The 14,606-nt window shown below is 44.4% G+C and overlaps 1 protein-coding gene across 3 annotated transcripts; it reads left to right on the top strand.

Moving 5' to 3' along the window:
- Positions 1-237: 237 nt before the first annotated feature.
- On the top strand, positions 238-12,920 carry sybu (syntabulin (syntaxin-interacting)). 3 transcript variants are annotated; one of them, XM_048260009.1, is made up of 8 exons: positions 238-523; positions 4,420-4,472; positions 4,748-4,937; positions 5,543-5,740; positions 7,775-7,868; positions 8,181-8,330; positions 9,992-10,147; positions 11,038-12,920. In XM_048260009.1, the coding sequence occupies exons 2-8, from the start codon at positions 4,449-4,451 to the stop codon at positions 12,239-12,241; spliced, it is 2,016 nt and encodes a 671-aa protein (XP_048115966.1). In that variant the 5' UTR covers positions 238-523; positions 4,420-4,448; the 3' UTR covers positions 12,242-12,920. The 3 variants fall into 3 exon arrangements, with proteins under 3 accessions (XP_048115966.1, XP_048115967.1, XP_048115968.1); XM_048260010.1 differs by having other exon boundaries at positions 238-527; XM_048260011.1 differs by lacking the exons at positions 238-523; positions 4,420-4,472; positions 4,748-4,937; positions 5,543-5,740 and adding an exon at positions 6,066-6,678.
- Positions 12,921-14,606: the final 1,686 nt, after the last annotated feature.

The raw sequence follows: 14,606 nt of genomic DNA, 5'->3' as shown, positions 1-14,606 counted from the left end.
CATGGAGAGCCAACACCGTGATTTGTCAACCATTTGGATCGCTATCGCATAGCTTTCGCGAGAGGCAGTCGAAATTGAATACTACTTTGGCTACACAACTGAACCATCTACGTAGCCTTGTGGAGAATACCAGCACCGCACGGTGGTCTAGTGATGGCAAGACCATCTGCTGATGGTCGATCAAGGGTTAAAAAATCTGCTGTGTTACATAACACACTTGGAACATTAGTCACATTCTCTACGTCGCACTTGCACAGTCATTCGTTTGCTTCAGCATCACCCCTTCTGCGCTCTCGCATCGTTGTACATACCCTCGCAGCCACAGCAAAACATTGTAGGAGGAATTAAGGCGCAACAGCCTCGTGGACATCGCTTGGCATACATCCCTCGCTCTGTGTGTCGTTTGAGGTAATCCACCTCAGACAAAAACAGGGTTTGAGGCAGGGTCGTGTCCTGTTGTTTAGAAGCGGACACGGGAGTGACACGCACCATTGCGTAGAGACAATCTTCGTCGACAGATAAGGCAAGTAAGATTGAATTTTACTACATTACTGAGTTATAGTCATTCATTTGTTGTGCTGGGTAGCTACAAAAAACGACTTTGTCAATCAGCAAATTCCACAATTGAAAGCAATTACAATAGCCTTTATCTTCTTGTAACTGCGTGGTTATTCAGTATCAAGTGTAAAGTTAAAAGTCGTTAGCAAAACGGTCATATGAGAAATAGTAGCCTGTTTGGAATTCCAGCGATGCTTTGTGTGATGGCATTGTTGTTTTGACTAAGTTAAGGTGGGGCTGGTTAAAACCGAAACAGTTTGACATGTTCAGCACCATCTGTCTCCGCGCTGGTCATCCATTTCAGCGTCATATTCATACAATGTCCAGATTGTCCACACAGTCCATATGTTGACCTTCTGTATCTTTATCATCACCATTCATATCTCTGAATATGTGTCTTTCATCTCTCTTCCTTAAATATTTCATGATGTAGATAACCTGCTTTGGAAGGATTGGTGGTTTTAAATCGTCACAACCATATGGTCACAACAATACCAGGCATGTGGTGCTTTGATCTTGTTTGAAGTGTTCCATCATGTAAAACTGAGGTGAACAGAATTGCCTGAATAGATCAATACCTCAGGGCACTTGTTACACAGATTTATCCCAATACATCAGTCTGACAATGAATCTACTTCTGTCTATTCTAAACACAGAGAAGTTCAAGAGTTGGAGCTTGGAGGTAGCTACTTGAGACTGTACAAAAATGTGTTGGATGTTAATAATTCATACCATTTTAAATAGTCATATTCAGAATTCATTACAATTCAGCAAAAACTGAGTACAAAAAAATGATGAGTCGTCAAATTAGAAACTCCCTCCAACAATATTTCCTACTTAACTGAAGTGTACTCCAACTTACACGCACCAACACCTTCACTTGCCTTTCAACTACATTTACTCTTTACAGTATCTTGGACTACATCTGTCAGCTGTAACAGGTCTACATTATACCCAAACATTCTCTACATTTGCAGCCCGATCAATGCATTGAGCATTATGTTGATCAAAACAGTCAGTCTTAGAGACTCAGTGAAGCTGTGTCACTACAAATAGCGTTGAATTTGGACCACCATGGAGTCGACCTTTTAGAGATTCAATCCATTGTGAGGTAAAACTTGAGGGTAATATGACCATTTACACATGGCATACACCTTCACTTTTTAAAGGGATAAAAATCTCAGCCATGTGTACTCTGCACTTGGCTCCAGCAGGCAGCTGCCTTCTTAGCCTAGCTGGTCAGACAGTGTGTGTGACAGCAGTTAGTGAAGGCTGTGTACTGTGGGGGTTATGCACGTGAACTGGCAGCTTGTGACCCTGCTGCTTGTTAGGTTTGCCAGCGTACATACCTCACACAGGCTTCAGGCAGCCCGGTTCAAATTCTGATTGAGTCTGCTTGCAGTCATAACACCAACACTACACCAAGTGATCTTCAAGAGGTATTACATGTTGGTTTATCATGAATTTTCAAATCCAATTTTTTGGCTAGTGACATTTTACCTCCAATGGGCAAATCAGTGTCTAAACTCAAGACACAACATTCACAATGTGCGAATAAATTACATGCCGCACTTTGCCAACGCCCAGAGTAGCTGGTAGGCTGACACTGCTCAACATCAAGGTAACAGCCACTATTAGAGGTAAAACACTAATGCTTTGGACAGAGGGTTTCTCCACTGCAAGACAAGCACCACCCTCAGCCTCCCTCTAGAGGGCAATCCCTTGATCTGCGAAATGACTTGCTTAATGCAATTGGTCAGATCAGGGCCTGCTTTCGTATGCAGTTCTTTCTCTGTTGTTAAGTCTGTTGCTAGGAGGGCACGGATTTGGAGCGCCATGCTGGCAAAGTCTAATCTGATGCAGCTCAGAGAGAAGCGGGCATGCTGTTCAGGGGAGGACGGCAGGTGGAGTTGGTGGGTGGCGGCGACGGAAACGGAGCTCATCACAGAAATGGGCGTCTTTCACACATGTTCGCCGCGGTGCTGAGGCCTAACTCTTCACACTGAGAAGAATCCTTTTCAATTGTTCGTAATGAGAATCCTTTTTGACTGGGCAGCAGACTTTCGTGTCCATTTGTGTTAGAAATTCTCCCCTTTTTCGATCTTGTTGACATGCTCTTCTCTTCTCATTTAAAGGCATATTCTTTGCCTTCATATTTCTATATCATAGCTGCCATTTTTTTCCTGACTTCTGATTCTGATAATTTGTGACTGTTACAGTGCCATCTGGTCAGGTTTACAGCCATAAACATTCAATAAAGGGGTAGACTTATAAGGTAGTGATGCTTTGTAGAATGACCTTGACCTTGTATATTTTATGGGGCTTACCTTTTTTTTTTTTTTAAAAAAGGGGAAAAAAAGCAGAACGACTGGTTCTTCAACATTTGTGCTGATGGAGGATCGGCCTGCAGTTATATGACAGCATCGTGCTAGAGCATCTGGAGCCTGCATTTAAACAAGACCAGAGAGCAGGAGTCAGTGAAGTGAAAACGCAACCCTTTGGGGTCAGTTACGTCACTGCTGATGACAAAGAAAAAATAAATAAAGGCATGTACTCTTACATAACTAACCCCCTTAACCGCTGAAGATGAGGAGCCAAAAACATGACCCCAGTCTTCTGGAGATGGGAATTGAAAAGATGATGTCAAAATCAGTGAAGCGTGACATAAATGTTGAATTATTGAGCAGATGAACAAAAATAATGCACGCAGTGCACAGCCACAAGGAAAAAAGGCCCTGGAAAAGGAGGGGTGGACTGGGATTAACCCTTGGTGTGTGAAGCTCTGATTAATGAAAAGCAATGCTTTTAAGCTGTTTGAAACAAGATGGATGCCATGGACGAAGCAACATTCACACGGAAATGTGTTTACAGCTAAATGTTCAAAAGGCAGTCATGACCTGGATGTGAAATAATAACTGATATAATGTATTATTGTAACAGATTTCATGAAGCCAGGTATCCATACTCCAAAAACTAAATCAAAGGTCATTTTAGGAATAGAGAGTTTAACACATTGCAGTAAAATTAACTCAATGTAGTTGCTATGTGTACTAATTCATCTCATCTTAAACATACTCACTCCAATCTTGATTCATTCATAAATTGTGTCAAAGGCCTATTTGACTGTGCCATACTCACCAACACTGTTCATGGCATTCCACTGTATTACCATGGACTCCTGTGGTTGATTTGAATTGGTTTGAATATCTTAGAGACATCCTCCAATTTCCATTAAAAGTTTATTCAAAACTGAGTGTGAAAACCTATTAGGTAACACTTGCATTCTTGATTAGGCCAAGTTCATTACGTTACATAAGATCCTTACGTCATATCTTTATTTTTTTACAAATAAAAGTTCATGAGGATAGCCTACATGTAACGTGTCATGGAATGTAATTTAAATTATTAATGGAAAGCTAACTACAGACTGTTACTGACTGTAATTTGGGCGGCCTAAAGCTAAAGCGATTCAGTGGTGACGGTCAGTTTATTTGTTTACCATAGGTTGCTATGTTATTTAGTTAGTTATTTAGTGCAACTAGCATGTTATTTACAGGTATATTAAGATTTTGTTTATGACACTAACGTTACATCTTAAATTGAAACAATAACCCCTGAAACAAGAGCCTGGCTTATTGGCATGTCCAGGCCTTGCTTGGAGGCAAAAAAGTACACGTAGTAAGAGGGTGTTTTCAGCCAAAATTGCAACATTCTGGCTTGGCAAGAGCGCGTTGACCAGAGCTGCCCCCGCCCTGTGCTCCATGTCGTGAGTTGAGACAGTGATGCCCTGTTGTTTCTGACTACTGTGTGCCACGTATCAAGATGCCGCCTAGGTCTAACTTCAGGTTTTTCCCCTGACAGGTCTGCAAGCAATATCTGGTTCTGACAGAATGGGACCCTTCCAGGACTACGAGGTGCCTGATATTTTTACTACAGCGTCGGGCAGGCTGTATAGTCTGTCCAAACGACTGTTTGATTTAGTCAGAGCCTAACTCAAATTCAGGGTGAATGGCTGTGTGCTCTTTCAGGAATCCAAAAATTTGCTTGCCACCTGTCGATGGCAAAGCGTGAGACTGGAAAGGCTGGGAGCACAGCACTGACGTTTTAGCCTATGCTGAAATATTTTTTATTTTCCTCTCGCGATAACCTTTAAGTGCTATGTTACCTGTGTGACCTTGATGTTCCGTAGGAAAAGAAGTCGCCAGAGAAACAGAGTCCACGCAGCCGCATCCCCCGTCCTGTCCTCTCCCCGCCACCCGTACCCAAAGGAAAACGTTCGCCCTTGCCCGAGCATCCGTTTTCTGAGGAGGAAACCAAGGAATGCGACATCAGTTCACAGCTCTCAAAGAGAACAATCAGTCCAAATAGTTTCTCCTCCGGTGAGATACCACTTCTGTTATTTTGTAACAAATGAAACAGCTCTGCATGTTAATGTTAAGACTGTTATTCACTGAACTCACCACAATATAATCTAGGGTAGGCTACACACAGTTCCATAATTATGTGGTCGTATGGCCACTCAGTATCCAAACAGTGGTTAATTTAGCAGCATTGTAATGTAAGTCATTGATGTTTTCCTAACTGTGAAAGTGAAACTGTTTTTCTGATTTTGTAAGACCCAGTCGTTGTTTTGATTATATTGTGAAATCGTTGCACTAGCTACTTTTCATTGAAAAGTAATTGGGCCGTATTGGATAAGGACCAAACATATCCTAATATCCACAATTTCTTACACAGAAGGTTGGTAAATGTCAAACATAGTAAGGCAGATCTGTTGTACAAACCAAGGCTGTCAAAACATGTGCCCCTTCCCTTTCTGCTGCTCTGAGTATGCATGCATGGAGCAGCAGTCTCCAAGAGCAGACACTCCGAACCTTGAACTTTGATCATTGTCTGCATGTGTTTGTGTGTTGAGGGGGTGGGGTGCGCGCAAACATGTGTCTTTCTATATTGGCATCTGCTGCACACACAACCTTTTATGCAGATGACACTGGATGCCCGAGCAGTCAGTCCGCCTCGCCTGCCAAGACACCGTCAGGCTCCGACAACAGTCCCCTATGCTCCCCGGCTCTCTGTGAACGCAACGCCCAGACCAAGAGGGTGAGGGTGGATGTCATGGCCGAATGGAGCACACCTCCAACCAAGCTCAAGAGGGAGCAACACTCATCCAATCGACCCAGAGGTGAGTCTGGAGATGAGGGCCTCCTGGTTTTTCTCCACCTGCAGATCTAGTTCTTGGCGTTAACATTTCAGTTTGGATACACCAACTTAAAACTTACTGTTTGTAGGCTAGATTGATAAAGTTGTTTTGGCAGAGTGCCTGTTCCTCATGCCCCTTTCAGCAATGTTGATGTTTGGTTAAGGATACAGAGTTAGTTATGTTTCACATATAATTCCTGTAGTTAAATTAATATTGAGTCCCAACAAAATTTTTACCTTGCCTTCTTGTGTAATGGATTTTCAGGTGTAAGGATTTTATGTCAGTCATTTTGTACTTTTGAAATCCATGCATCATCTAACTTTGGGCAACAACATCTTTGACAGAAACTTCTCAAATAGTATGAAAACTAAATCAGTTGTTCTTGATTTGTTCCATGTACACTAGTGTATGCAGAAGCCTTGCAAAAAAACACCTAGACGGGTCAAAGTACAGAGATGGCGATGATAAGACACGTGTTGTGTAACACACTCTGGCTAGTGTTGGTTGATAAAGCTATACAGTGTATGTATTTTTGTCTAATGGTGACTGTAGTGTTTCTGTCTGGTTTTGTTCTCAGTCAACTGCTGCTTGGCACTTGTGTGTGGCTATGTGCTTGTCTGGCATGAAACGGGTGGGACATAAGTATAGTGACAGGTGGCGTCTAATTGCTCTGATTGGCATGCTCTTGATTGGTATGCCATTTGAACCTCAGTTTTCCAATCAGCCTAATTAGTGGTAGTTATTTATTTTTCTTTTTCCATTGGCAGAGGGCACTGACCGTCAGTTGATCTCACAAGGTGTTGAGGGATTGCTTTGCATAGCATAGCAGTGTTTGACTTTTGTTGTTCATCACAGAATTTGAGGGGGAAAAACAGAGCACATCACTATGGTTTTGTCACATGAGAAGTGTACTTTCTCAGGTTGGTATCTGTAATTATATAATTCTGGTGAGGTGTTCAGTCCATTTTCTCCAAGTGAATTTATGACCCAACAAAGAACCACAGACACATGGCTGTAGCTCACTGGCGTAATTCAGGAAAGGCATTGTTCGGTGAAATTGACCTAAGTCCTCAATTGTTGCAATAATGACTTGTGTCTACATTGTAGTATGGTCGCTTTAAAAGATGTAGGTGTGTAATCCAGGAATTAACTTTTATCCCTTCTTTGTTCTGACAATGATATGATTTACCAGGCTAGTTCTCGCCTGCCATGTGCTTCAGGATGTGGGTGCACCCCAAGCTCTATTTGCATCAAATTAATAAGAATGAGGGGTTAGGACAGGAGGAAGAAATTAGAATTAGGTTTTGCATTAGAACCCACTGAGCTACATTCTACAGTTCCATCAGCACAGTCCTGATTGAGGAAATTCTCGCTGTTGTTGTGGGGTTGAGTGCTTGGCTGTGTCTCAAACCGCCTACTTCAAATACTTAGTTTAAGTATATAGTGTAGATATTGGGACAATACTAACCGTCAAAAAATGGGCATTACGGACAGAAGTGCTCAGTGCACACGTACTGATGGAAGTATGCGGTTTGAGACAAAGCCCCTGTCTTCGTGTGAGTGCACCAGGTCATGGAAAGTCTGTAACCCAATCTTCTTAGACAGTCCTCTTTTAATTCTAGTCGCTGACACTGAAATTGTGCTTGGGTGCTGAGCAAGAGTGCAAAGCCTTTTTGACTCTGTTCACATACTGATCACGGGTGGTCGTGATTTTTAGTTGAGCTGAGTGTTTATGTGTAAAGGCTGATTCTTTAGCCATGGCTACGTTTGGTTGTTGAGTATTTGAATAGCCAGGATGGTCCCTGTGAGATGCATGACGATGTATGTAGACCTGGCTGAGCTCCGTGTCTGTAGACGAGGAAATGCTACATGTAAGCTGTATTTTGAGACTTCTGAGAAGTTTGATGAATGGAGATTTGTCTCTACTTATGCTTATGTGTTGCGTTGAGTGCATCTTGAAAGTGTCACCTTGGTGAGCTTTCCCACTTTGTGTCACCTGGACACCTATCATTGCAGGTAGCGAGGCAGACTTCAGTTCCTCCAGTAGTGGAAGCATCAAGACCAGAGAAACTTTGTCCAGCTCCACAGGGAAAAAGCTATCTTCACGCAGGTATTTTGCACATGACTTGAACCATTAATTGAAGATGATCCAATTTTGTATTTTTTATGTTTGCCTTGCCTGATGTCCACCATGTTGTTCTCATGCCCTCTGTCTTTATGAGTCATTTGTCCCTTGATCTTGGATATGTCTTTAACAGCATGCTGATGGCATAAATAGACTTCTTCAGGACCATCTGTTTGGTCATTTGCTTGCAAATGCTTGGCTGAGTTGTTCCACGGAACTGACAGCCTGCTGGGTGTAGCTGTCAACGACGGGCAGCCTTATTGATCGCTAATGCCTCACTCTCGCTCTCTGTCTTAGTCGCGGAACCCACATCAGAAGCTTGCCTGTGTTTAGGCCACCTGGGAACCCTAGTGCCTCCCGAGACTCCGAGCTCTATGCGCCTTTCAGGACACCCCCTAAAGCCCCCTCTTCCACCAACAGCAGCAGCAACTCCAGTCCCACCACCAGGTACTGTATTGGCTGCTCTGCCCTGGACTTGGGGACATTGCTGTGTGTGTGTGTGGCACAGTCAGACAGGCGTGGGTGTATGGGTCAGGAGACAGGTTTTTATCATAATCCTTCAGCGTCTGACAGAAAATGAGGATTACACTGGTTATGGCTGAGTTCAAATTTTTGGGCGGCTGGCTTGTGATTTTTTTATTATTTATTTATTTATTTATTTATTTTTCACCATTCCTGGATACGGCCTGCTGTTGCTATGGCAAAATGGGAGGTTTTGGTGGGGTTGGTTATTCAAGGACTTGACCTATTAATATTTCATTCTGTTGAGTCAATTTTGACTAGGCTCTTTGTATCTAGGATTTCAGTAGTGAACTGGGGTCACATTTCATTGGCTGCTTTGAGCTCTTGTTGCTTGGATGCAAACCAACAATGGCTTAGGGTAATGGGGTCCTGTCAAAAGATTGTTTCAACTCCGACCACAAGCCTGAAGTGCTAGAAACACATTTACATACATTCCTTGACATTAGGATTAACATTGGGGGTGGGGTTGTTTATCAGTAGTTAGGGAGTCTCTTCATTAAATTGAGTTATTTTTTTGTTTATTTATGCCTGGTCAACTCAGTTAGGCAAAGCAGTGCTGAGCCAGACTTGGGTCACAATAGCTTCTCCGAATTGGTATTTTCTGCCTGACTTGGGGGTGTGTGAGCGCGCGCGCGCACAAGAAAGAGAGATGTCCTCATTCTGTGCTCCCTTCTGCTTCTCTCGCTCTATTTCTGGCAGGGATGCAGAAGCTTACATCAAAGCTGGAGCACCAGGTTGCTAGGATATTATGCTAGCTCTGTTGCTGCGCACTTGCACAGAGCACTGCTCTGCATAGATGCATATTGCCATCCCTTCCCATACCTTCAAACCTAAGATTCTCAGATGCCTCTAAAAGTTAATGTTTCGGTTTAAAACGTGAACGGATGTGTGTTTTTTACATTGAAAATCTATTTATTCAGACTTATGATGATATGATATGAATTCTTTAATGGTACACCGGATGTATCCTGAGGAGACAGATTTGCAGTACCCAGCGCATGCCCTTTAGAGAAACAAATGCAATTTCCCCTCTTTTATTTGCATTATGGTCATCTTTTGTCCCAGCATAATTTTTTGCATCTGGTTAAATGTCAGCCCTGCAAAGTCAAACTGTAATTGACAAGGTGACCTCACAGACTGTCCTTTCTCTGAAGCTCTATTTTGAGCTTGTAATGTTTGAGGGTTGCAGCAGCATCTAGTCCCCTTTTTTAGTTACTTCCACTATGGTGGGCCACCTAAATATTATCCAATTTACTAGGAATTTTTTTGCTCATTGGCACATAATAAGCATAGGGACAGATTAATTTGCATATGTCAAGGCGGATGATGCACCCTAAGCAGCATCTACTCCCCTTTTTTGCTTGGCCTAGTTACTTCCACCTCATGAGGAAGAGAGAGCAAAGCAAACACTGGAAACTCAAGCAGCTTAGCATCAGCAACACTGTGGTCTTTCTTTCTATTGTCAGTGGCATCGCAATGCTGCCCTGCTGGGAGTTTTGCTCTAGGGCTAGGCTAAGCTAGGCGAGGATGGCATCGCAGAAGGACTGGGAGTGGAAGCTGACGTGTCATTTCCTCTCTACCCACAGACGTGCGCGCACCACACGGCACCACTCGTGCGGAGACAATCATGGCATCAAGCCCCCAAACCCCGAGCAATACCTGACCCCCCTGCAACAGAAGGAAGTGACCATCCGGCACCTGCGGAGCAAGCTGAGAGAGTCTGAGAACACTGTCCATGACCGGTAGGGTTCTTCTCTCATTCTCTCTATTTATCCTTAGGAGTTGTAAAAGTCTAGCCTCGGTATGTAAAACTCCCACCATGTATTTGTTCTACCTGTGCACTTACAGTAATTTCCTGTGTATTACAGTAATACAGGTGATCTCACTAAGCTGATCCATCAGGTTGAGAAAGTTGTGTAGGTTAGAATCAGCTAGTTTAGTGAATGGTTGGAACAAATATGGTGGGTCTTTTTGAAGCCAGACATTCACACCTCTGGATTTAACTTCAGTCTGTGTATCTGGTCTTAACATTTATATTCAGCTCAACGGAGAGGGGCTCAGAGGCTTAACGGTAGCCGGCAATTTGTATTCATCTTATGAAGCTTAACAGTAGCCTGTAACAAAGCTTTATAATGGGGTTTGTCTAAATTGACTGAAGACATCTATTTTGTCAGTGCTGGCACCCTTCGCTGTTGACAAGCTGCTGAGTTTGTGAAGGACTACCTCCACAAGGGAGTCACAGTGCTGTCCTGAGGCTGTTGCATCAAGAGGCTCACCTGTTGCTATTGTAACCGAGGTCGTAATTTGTCTGCCGCTCATGGCCCTCAAACCCGTACACCTCAACACACACCGGCATGAGTCAAACGCTCTAACCACTGAGCTAAAAGCCCAGGCTTCCAACTCGGCGGTTAGAAGCGTTCTTAAGGTTAGGGGTGTGAGGATTTACACGGGCAACTAGCATGCTAGCTCAGTTCGCCTCTGTTACACTATGTTGTGCCCGCACAAGAAAGGAGTTCTGATCAACTATTTATTTATTTTTTATTTATTTATATATTTTTTTCTAGCCATTTTTGGGGGGACTTTGAGGGAAATGTTGCATGAACAGAATGGCTAACTTTCTTGCCTCTTTCAGGGAGTCTGAGATTGAGGAGCTGAAGGGGCAGCTAGGGCGCATGCGGGAGGACTGGATCGAGGAGGAGTGCCATCGGGTGGAGGCGCAGCTGTCCCTGAAGGAGGCGCGCAAGGAGATCAAGCAGTTGCGCCAGGTGGTGGAGACCATGAAGAACAGCTTGATGGAGAAGGACAAAGGCATCCAGAAGTACTTCATCGACATCAACATCCAGAACCGCAAGCTGGAGTCCCTCCTGCATAGCATGGAGCTGGCCCAGAGTGGTTCCAACCTGGATGAACCCACCCTGGACTATATCTGTGACTCGCCAGAAAAGTGTCCTACATACAAGATGGAGGGGGAGGATGAGGAGGAGGAACATGATGAAGAGGTCAGGAGAGGGGGGCCTCAGAAGGAGATGGCGGACAGTGGACTTCTGGCCAATGATGAGATGGCCAACCGGACAGACATCCTAGAGCAGGTCCTCATGTCCACAGCCATGGACTGCAGCCAGAACACTAGCACCAAGCACATGCCACAGCCTGAACTCTCCACACTGGGACACAGCGATTTGGAGGAGCACACCATCGACCAATCCTCCTCTCCAGAACCTCCATTACCAGTACTACTACTGCAACCACCCCCACAAGCACCACAGGCAACAATCATACTGTGCAAAGCAGAGCACAAAGAGGTCCAAACCGAGGACCTGAGCTACACTCCCGACCTGCAAGCACTCCTTTTGCAGCTGCTGAAGCTCCAGGGTGACGGAGCCCCCAATTCCGCTCTCTTCTCGTCCAGCAACATCCTACAATTCCCAGCCCTGCACGATTCCAACCCGGCTAAGAGCACCGACGGGACCCCAGCCTATCCCGCTCCCTCTGTGACCCCGGGGAGCTCCAGCGATTCGGGCCTAGACTGCTCCGAGCACAAGCCGGAGTCGCTGAGCCCGCGCTTCATGGAGGAGCTGGATTTCGGGGTGCAGAAGGGGGTGGACTCGTGCGGGGCTCCGTCAGTGACTGTTGTGGAGAGGCGGTACTGGAGCAACAGCTTCCTGGTCGATCTGGTGGCGGTGGCGGCACCGGTGATCCCCACTGTGGCCTGGCTGTACTCCCGGCACGGGATTGGTGGGGGAGCTCCGGTGTACAATATCGCCTCACTAATCCGAGGCTGTTGCATCATGGGATTGCACACTCTCCGCCATGTTACTCATGGCCCCGACATCTGATTCGTACTCATCCTCCCCCGCATGCACTATCTGACCCCAACAAGAGCACTTAATCGTCCGTTAAACCTAGATCATTTGTTATTGTGTGTTTCCTTTGTTTTGTACAGTTGTATATAAAATCACATAATATATTTTGCTGCATTGTTTTTGTTTCTTTGCACTCTTGTAAAGTTGCCGTAGTTTAAGGCAAAACGTTAAATGAAAGGGATTTGTGTGTTTCTTTTGTTAGTAGTTCTTAGACATGTTGTTTAAGTTGATGAATTTGTAATTGATCATCTGTTTAGATTTGTTGTACTTGTGCAATTCTTGGCCTAGTTAATTTGTTCCCTGCTTTTATATGAAGAATGAGGGGAGAGTTGTGTGATTGACTGACCCTTGTAAAGTTGCACTCCAGTGAAATTAAGGACCGCTGTTAATGTTTTGCTTCGGTAAAAGAAGTGTTCCAAAAAAGTGTTCCTCCTGCCAAAGCTTTTTGTCCCTCACAAATTGTGCTTGGTGACATGTGTTTTTTCTCCTTGAGGTTAGAGCTTTTTACATGTTCCTATTTGTGTACCAACCTGTTTGCGATGACCGTCAATGCTACAGTACAACTGAACACTTGTAATGTGCCTGAGCAATGTGCAATACTATTGTTTATCAGATGTCCTAATATATTTATTATTAAAGCATGGAACCCCAACACGTACAGACTATTTCTTTTTTTAAGAAGCAATGAGCGCCATTCTTTTCGTGCCTTTGTCAAAAGGAAGAATTATGCCTATTGCATGAACAGGTGAAGGGCCAATGTCTTCCTTTGTTAATTCCATACAGGGTGGACAGCTTATTTGTAATCTCTATTAAATGGAGAAAATACCATCAGCCTTTGGCTATTGAGGAAAAGTCTTAATTTCAAGTACTTTTTGTTAATTCCATCTTAACAGTGATTTAATTTGTCGTTAATCTGTTCAAAAGAGGATAGCTCGCTTAAGCAACACTGGTAACATCTTGTTGCAGGCTGGATGATTGATCTGCAGTCTCTTGAGGGGAGGGAGGAGAGGACCAAGTTGAAAACTACCTTTCTGAGTCTGACGGAGGACCCAAGAGGAAAAGTCGTTAAAATGCTCAAGGAAGGTAATTTCTTATGCACACTCCAAAATGTTCTTTCTGTCAGAGTGTTATGCAAAACCCTTTAAAGTTTAAAAAGGGAATTTTAGTGTCTAGTAAATTCCCCCAGGGTGACTTCAGTGCAGTGCGTTAGTGTTAGTAGTTCCTTAATGGTGCTCTCGGTGTCGCACAAACTGGCAGGTACTGAACCTCTCAGTTCCGTCTGAGAGGGGGAGACGGCTACAGCATTGTTTTCTTTACGTAACACATCTCCTGAACATTGCTCGATCTTATGAGGCGGTGTACTTTTTTTCCCACCTTCATTTAAAAAACAGAACACGAAATGGCACACAGTGATGTCAACTCAGCCCGAGGGACTCTTACAGCGAGAGGGGTATGCCACTGCTTCCTGTGGCCAGATGGGGAGACTTTCAGTTGCATAACCTGGGCCTCCACTTCATTACACACATATACACACACAGCAACGTGCCAAAGCAATTATCACTGTTCGGCTGTAATCTGGGCACACCGAGTTCCAGCTCGGTTCAGAGAACACGGGCAGACTCGGGCGGCTCCGTTTCGGTTGGAGACGTCAGCCCCCACCGAGGCTTCTGGGAAAATAACGCAGCAAAGTGGGAGAGACGTCACAGCAGACCAGTGAACAAGTGTGCGCCAGCGAGCTGCATCCTACCATCACAGTCCTCCAGGCTCAGTCAAGGACACAGGGCCGAGTGTCCCAGAATCCTCATTGTACATCTGACACAAAGGCATGCACAGTGAATTAAAATAAAGAGAAATGAAAACACACAAAACATCACCCTAGATTGATTCTTGTAGGAGAACCCCTAGTTTATCTGCCAAATCCATTTCAATAACCCAGTGAGGGCATGTTATTAGAAACTACTGTAGCAATGAGAGTGGCACGTGTCCCAATGTGGCTGCTGACAGTCGAGGAGGATGAAGGAGGCTGACACACCACACACACACACACTGTGAAAGGGAAAAGTGGGTCAGCCTTTCAGCCCCTCGTGTCTGGTTTGGGAGTGTTTTTTTTTCATCTCACATTTTTATTTATTTATTTATTTATTAAGCGAGACAGATGGGGATCATAACGTCACTAGTAATACAGAAATGGGCTAGGGCCGTGCCAAGCTGTCTGCCCAAGTTAATCAGTATGATGCTACTTATCTAGAGAAGAACAAAATCCAAGCATTATCCGCCTCCGCAGAGAAAGAGCAGCTTACACTCGGGCAGCGGAATGGGCAGGAAAATGTCTGGAGAA

The sequence above is a fragment of the Alosa alosa genome, chromosome 13 (genome assembly GCF_017589495.1).
Source record: "Alosa alosa isolate M-15738 ecotype Scorff River chromosome 13, AALO_Geno_1.1, whole genome shotgun sequence".
NCBI classification, from domain to species: Eukaryota; Metazoa; Chordata; class Actinopteri; order Clupeiformes; family Clupeidae; genus Alosa; species Alosa alosa.
Note: the sequence above shows the minus strand (reverse complement) of the source record. Positions and strands in the feature narration are given on the sequence as shown.

What these genes read in the sequence shown, in the direction of transcription:
- sybu (XM_048260009.1), top strand. Translation starts at nt 4,449, where the DNA reads ATGGGACCCTTCCAGGACTACGAG. An exon ending in TCCAAATAGTTTCTCCTCCG is followed by an intron (nt 4,938 to 5,542) that starts GTGAGATACCAC and finishes CCTTTTATGCAG; the next exon opens with ATGACACTGGATGCCCGAGC. An exon ending in AACTCCAGTCCCACCACCAG is followed by an intron (nt 8,331 to 9,991) that starts GTACTGTATTGG and finishes CTCTACCCACAG; the next exon opens with ACGTGCGCGCACCACACGGC.